Genomic DNA, 6,454 nt, shown 5'->3' with positions numbered 1-6,454 from the left:
TCCCAGGCCCCCCCTGCAATGGCACTGCGCCCCCCAGGGGGCGCCCCCACACTTTGGGAACCACTGCCTTAACCTGTGGCTGCCGTCCTGCCAACGCTTACCCGCACCAGGACCGGGCGGCATGTGAGAGTCACACGTTAACATCAATAATTAGCTTTACTTAAAGAAAAAATAAATTAGTTAGCAAGGTAAATATTTAGTCAAATATTTAGTCTGACCTGTAGATTAAAGCGAAATATTCAGTTTGGAACTAAATATTTAGTTTGAAGTCATTTATAAATGTCGCAGTTTCAAACTAAATTTTCAGTCAGCAAGGTAAATGGCTAAATATTTAGTTTGAAGCTAAACTTGTAGCTCACAGTTAAATATTTGAGTTGGAACTAAATGTTTGGTTTGCAAGTTAAATATTTAGCTTGATAACTAAGTATTTAGTATGAGGTTTACCGTTTAGCTTGCCAAATAGATCTGTGGCTAAATGTTTAATTTGAAGTTAAATATTCAGATTGGAGCCAAATATTTTGTTTGTAAACCAATACTTAGCTTCAACCTTAATGTTTAGCTTGCTGACTAAATATTTAGTGTGAAGTTAAAGACTTAGCTTCCAAACTGCTAACTAAATATGTGTCTTGCTCATCAACCTTTAGTTTGGAACTGTGATATTTATAGTGAATTAATAACATGGTGAAAATATGACTTTAAATAATAAACCCATTTTTCTCTTATGACTAAATAACCCAAATTATTGACTGTGTAGTTTTTCAACTTAAAAGCAGAAACCTGAAGGATCTGAAACATTTAGGCTGAAATACATTGTGGGATAAAACATCTGAATAAAGACATATTTGTTACATATTTAAATACAAGATAATGAACAGCTTTCCCCCATAATTTTTACATTCAAATAAGATTTAGAAAAAATATATAAGAATATAAAAAATTTATTTTTACCACATTATGGCGTCTAGAGGAATTATTTATTGCAGAGTATTTGTCTGTCTGTGGCACTGATGAACTCGCAGCTCAGAAACCCTCTGATCGCAGATGAAGTTAAGAGCTTCGTGAGTCAAAGTTCTCCGCTGGGTGTGTAAATACTATTGTACCAGCATACAACACTGTAATAAGCGCAACAGGCGTTTAAATACTGCTTCCGGTTGGTTTTCAAAGTAAAATGCATTTAGAAGTTTAATGTTTCAACATTTTCTATGCTTTTGATAATATTAGCTAAAAATGATAAACGGAAAGTTTGCGTAAAATTTCTTAAACAGATTAAATTCTGTTTAACAAAAGCTGCTTAAGGGCTTTTAACAAATCTCGTAAAGTGTGGGGTGCGTTTATTTTGATGGGTAGCCTTCAGTATGTCCGGTGTGTCGCGCGCAGCTTAACTCAGCGGGATGACGTCTTCGTTAGCTCCCGGTATAAACACGGCTGGTCCGGCGTCCTCCGATTCTGAGACGCCTTCAGCGAGTTTAATTCGCACAGAAAGAAGTTCATGAGTCCGGACGGAACTACCAGACTGAAACCGAACCGGTTCTGTTGGTCCTTTCCGCAGTTCCTTTCAGATAGGTGCAGTTTTACCAGAAACTACGCAGTTCGGGAACAGGGCGGGAGTCCCACCGCATTAACGGGACCGATAAACGGTCCCGCGGGTAGTCTCGAACCCTGACCCGCTCCGTTCGGTCTTATCGGGCTCTCACTGGGAACAGAGGCGCCATGGAGTCTTGGTGGAGCCCTTCCCGGAGCTCCGACACCGGGAGGTAACCAGAGCGGGACAGGAGAGCCTCGCACGGCGGACAGCGGCAACCTGTTGCCGGTTTCCGGTGACTCAGAGAGGATGAGCGGCGCCGCCGGACCGCCGCTGCCGCTGGTGCTGCTGCTGCTGGGCGGCCGTGCGGCGTTCATGGTCTGCCGGTCCCTGAACGCACCGCAGGACGGAGCGGTTCTGTCTGCGGAGGTCCAGATGGACGCTGCTCTGACCGGTAGGGAGGTTAAAGGTCAAACAATCAGGAAACTACAAGGAATAATCAGAACAAACAGATTAATTTACATTTCTATTTTAGTTATTAACTCCATTTTATCCAAAAATGCTAATTTAAGAAACACGTAAATGTTAAATATGCCTGTGGTTTAGATAAATGTTCATATTAATTATTTTGGTTTTATTTAGGTGCTTTGTAATAAATAAAAATATTTTGCCAGTTGGTTGATTTTGTTAAATAAGCATTAGACTGATTTCGTGTTTCTTTCTGGTATCTTGCTGACTAACACTTCCAGCTGCTGATGAAACTTTTTCCACAACACTCGTCCTTCCACTCAATTTTCCATGAATGTGTTAGGATGCAGCCCTCTGTGACCAAACAGCTTCTTAAGGTCAACGTCTGCTGGACTTCTGTCCAGTTATGTCGGACAGAAGAGAATATTTACATTTTCTGAGAATTTGGGTTTTTATCTGCTGGAATGAGTTTCTCCTTTTAACAGCTGGAATAAATTAACTTCTTCATGTTTTTCTGTCGACATCTTAAAATCCAGATATTTGAATGGGAGTCAGTCAGGGCCTCTGTGTCTCTGTGTCTTTAAGGTGTGGACAGACAGAGACGTCCATTCCTGGAGAAAACTCGTCCCTTCGTACTGGTGGATGGACAGAGACGGAGTCTGGCTGAAGCTGTGCAGGTTGGCGCTGGTTTTACTGGTTTTACTGGTTTGTTGTTGGGTAAATGCTGAACATTGACAGATGTTTCCATTGTTGGTGTGTCAGAAAAACCTCTGCTGCATTTTAAAGTTTCCAATCTCAAAACTCTAACGGTAATTCTTATTTATTTACCAAAACTAAAACATTTAGTAGTTTGATTGTTTTATTTCCAAAGATTTCCACCATTTTTCTTTTTGCTAACTCTTACCAAAACAAAAGCTGATTAGATGCCTGGTCTGTTACCATGGTTACCTGATGGGAGGGTCACCCATGTGGCATTCAAGCACGGCCTGGAAGTCAGACCTTTCAGTGTTCTGCTCTGATCGTTACAGCAAAGACTAATTCTCCAGTTTACAGGTCCGGATCGGCCCGGTTCCGTCAGACGGCGGTTCCGAACGCAATCAGCGACAAAACTAGCGAATTAAAATTCCAGGCCGTGTTACTAAGGGAAAAGTATTTGTTTTAAGTAGCTTTTTTCAGTTGTATTTTTATTTTGTAACAATTCAGGAAGTTTTTGCTTGATTTGCTCTGTAAACAGCGACTCCTCCGTGTTTCTGTAAATTATTAATAATGAGTCAGAGTGATCATTCACACTTTGAGGGATTTATTTTGGCGTTGATGTCGGACCTGCTGGAGTTTGTTCGGCAGGAGGAATCCGCCGCCCTGTGTTCGGGTTTCCTCCCGCTCCACAGACGGGCCGCCGCAGGAAGGAAGCCGCGCCGTTTTCACCCGCAGTTTCCTGCAGGAGCTCCGACATCTGAACACAGGAGGACGGCCGCTTCCTGTGCAGCTGACAGAAACTCTGAGATCATTTCCTGCAGGAACCCCCTCCTGACTCCACCCTGCAGGGAGGAAACGGGGAGTCCAGCAGGAGAAAGTGGGAGAGCCAACAACCTGGGATTCTGGTGGACTCAGCGGTTTCCCTCCAGACCAGGAGCAAACCGGAAACAGCAACCAGCCAATCAAAACCACAGGATGGAGCCGATGAGAAACTGTTTTTAGGAAAAAAACGTTGCTTGATTTGTTGCTAATTGCTGATGACGTTTGGAACCACAGTCTGACGGAACCGGGTCGACTTTCTGTAAACTGGAGCTTTAGTCTTGGCATAAATGATCAGAACGCTGAAACGTCTGACTTTTGGGTCGCGTTTGAACGCCACTCGGCCGCTGCAGGGACCGACCGCCAGCCGCTGATTGAACCCACATGTTCCGGTTCTGACAAACATCTGGGATCCAAACTGATGGTTCCCCTTCCCCTACTGGACCCACATCCTGGAAGAAACAGAAACCAGAACCTTCCAGCCGGGTTCTGATGCTGACCCGGCTGGGTTCTAACTGGACCGATCAGAGGCTTTCCCTCAGTAACGATCCCACCCGGCCAGCAGCCGAGGTGGAGAAAACAAACACGCCTCGGAGGGGAATTCTGCTGCCCCACCCAGAGCTCTAACTGGGATCTAACTGGGCCGGTTCTGAAGCCAGCAGATAAACACAGACATGGTGGAAGTGAGGAAACGATAGAGCCGACCAATCAGAACCAGAACCAGAGAGGTTCTGGTACTGAACTGGACCAACACATCCACTTTATACACTGTGGTTCAGTCCGGTCCAGTTCAGTCTGGTCTGAACTGGACCGGACTGAACCCGGTCCGGTCCAGGGTCCGGACTGATTCTGTAAAGTCTAGTTCAGTCCAGTCCAGTCTGGTTCTGTCTGCTTCTGTCCGGTCCGATTCAGTCTGGTTCAGTCCAGTCCAGTCTGGTTCTGTCTGCTTCTGTCCGGTCCGGTTCAGTCCGGTCCAGTCTGGTTCTGTCCGGTTCAGTCCAGTTCAGTCCGGTTCTGGTCGCTAACTTGAAATGTAACTAAAAGGACATTTTCTGTATGTTCCCATTTGCAGCCTGTACTGATGTCAGGCTGGAATGTAATATTTAATGACGTATTTCTACATTCCTGCCTTCATCAGTAATTAGAAAATTATTTGTGTTTCTGTTTCATGTCTGATTATTTCTCACATTTTAATGAAGCTAATTAAGACTTTATCGAGTTTATTTCTAAATCACACATCGCAGCTGACAGTTCACATAAAAACCTAAAACCATCATGAAGTCACCAATTATAGAGCCAGCCTTTAAATTTTAAATGCCTATAAATAATCAAACTTGTTCCAGTTATGATCAATCGAAGCAGATCTAACCAGCTTGATTTAAAGGAACTCAGTGTTTCAGCTGTTCTGGAGTTTTCTAGAAGTTTGTTCCAGATTTGTGGTGCATAGAAGCTGAATGCTGCTTCTCCGTGTTTGGTTCTAGTTCTGGTTCTGATCAGAACCAGAACCAGGAGGTCTGGAAGGTTGATCTAGCAGCAGATCTTTAATCCTGGAAACTTTCTTCGGCTGATAGAAGGCCGACTTTGGAAAGTCTTTAAGTGGCTCTGAAGGTCAGAGGTCATCCTGATCTCTAGTTTCCAGCTGGAAGAACTGAAGCTGTGCATTGACTCTAGATCTACAACTCTAGATCTATAACTCTAGATCTATAACTCTGGATTGTTCATCTTTATGTCCAAACATAACTTCACTTTCTGTTCATCTGGAGAAAGTTTTGGCTCCTCCTTCATTTATCTGTTCTCAGCATCTGATCAGTGATTGGCTGGTTCAGAGTCACCTGGTGACATCATGAAACTAAAGGTGTTCATGTTTAAGAAGCTTCAAATTCTCAGCTGCTCACAGAATAACAGACACCATGTCTCTACGTGTCTCCGTGTGTCTTTACGTGTCTCCGTGTGTCTCCACGTGTCTCCGTGTGTCTCTACGTGTCTCCGTGTGTCTCTACGTGTCTCTAGTCCCTCAGTGTCTGTTGGTCCAGCATCGTTTCAGCAGCAGAGTCTCAGTGTGAATCTGAAGCGAAGCTCTCCAACTCCTTCAGCAGGAAGTTGCTTCTCGTTCGGCCGGATCACTTCCTGTGGAGCTGAGAGGAGAAAGCGAGGAGACGCTGGACAGGAAGTATCCGGTCTTCAAAGAGCCGGAGACAGGAAGTCTCTCTGATTGGATTGCGGATGCACTCAGTCACGCCCACATCCCAGACGGCCTTAAAGTGATATTTCTATTTTTATCGCTCAGACTTTGTGTTTTCCCTCCAAGCAGCCAGACCAGTGTGTTACCTGGTCTGCTAACCGGTCTGCTAACTGGTCTGGACCTGATGTTCTCCACCTGCTTCCTGTCCAGTATCTACCCGTCCTGCTCATTAATCAGCAGATTGATCGGTTTTCTTCTGTGGTTCTAATAAAATGTTGTCGTTCTCCCTCTGGAGCTGAATCTGGGCCGATATTGATATCCGATAATGATGTTATGATCGATAATAACGGATATTTACCAATAATATCTTTATGAGCTTTCCTATAATAACACTTATAGATGCATATTTTAGTAATTTAAACTTTAATCTGCATTAATACGCAGTGGAAACTGTCTTGGCGTGACCTGCAGACGCTAACGCCCACTGCGATAAGGAAACTGAGTTTTCCTAAAATGGCGTCACTAGAATCTACTTTTATTCTCAGGATTCTTTGTGAATTTGGCGCCAGGTTTCTGCATTTATTTCGGATGATCCATATTTTACTTCTAGCATCCTATTGTTCTCGTGTCTCCTCGTTCAGATAAATGAAAACCTGCAGGCGGGTCTGGAGAAGCCAAATCTGACGGAGGAGTATGTTTGCTAATATTGGCTCATTGTGTTTGCAGACAGGGAGGAACCAGTCTGAGAGCTGCACTCCCAGTTTCAC

At 44.1% G+C, this 6,454-nt stretch overlaps 1 protein-coding gene across 10 annotated transcripts in view; it reads left to right on the top strand.

Moving 5' to 3' along the window:
• The first annotated feature begins 1,236 nt into the window (after positions 1–1,236).
• The window catches only part of adam15 (ADAM metallopeptidase domain 15), a 30,505-nt gene continuing 25,287 nt past the window's right edge, over positions 1,237–6,454 (top strand). For 2 of the 10 annotated variants that reach the window (XR_004338646.1, XR_004338645.1), the window contains exons 1-2: positions 1,250–1,976; positions 2,576–2,667. Coding sequence is in view for 7 of the 10 variants with exons in the window: in XM_032557825.1 (XP_032413716.1) it covers positions 1,832–1,976; positions 2,576–2,667 (237 nt within the window). In the remaining 3 variants the exon portion in view is untranslated. Of the gene's footprint in view, positions 1,977–2,575; positions 2,668–6,454 lie in introns of all 10 variants that reach the window. The other 8 variants (XM_032557825.1, XM_032557820.1, XM_032557822.1 and 5 more) reach the window with 8 other exon arrangements.

The sequence above is a fragment of the Xiphophorus hellerii genome, chromosome 3, assembly GCF_003331165.1.
Source record: "Xiphophorus hellerii strain 12219 chromosome 3, Xiphophorus_hellerii-4.1, whole genome shotgun sequence".
Taxonomy (NCBI): domain Eukaryota; kingdom Metazoa; phylum Chordata; class Actinopteri; order Cyprinodontiformes; family Poeciliidae; genus Xiphophorus; species Xiphophorus hellerii.
The sequence above is the reverse complement of the archived record's forward strand: the minus strand, read 5'-3'. Positions and strand labels throughout refer to the sequence as shown.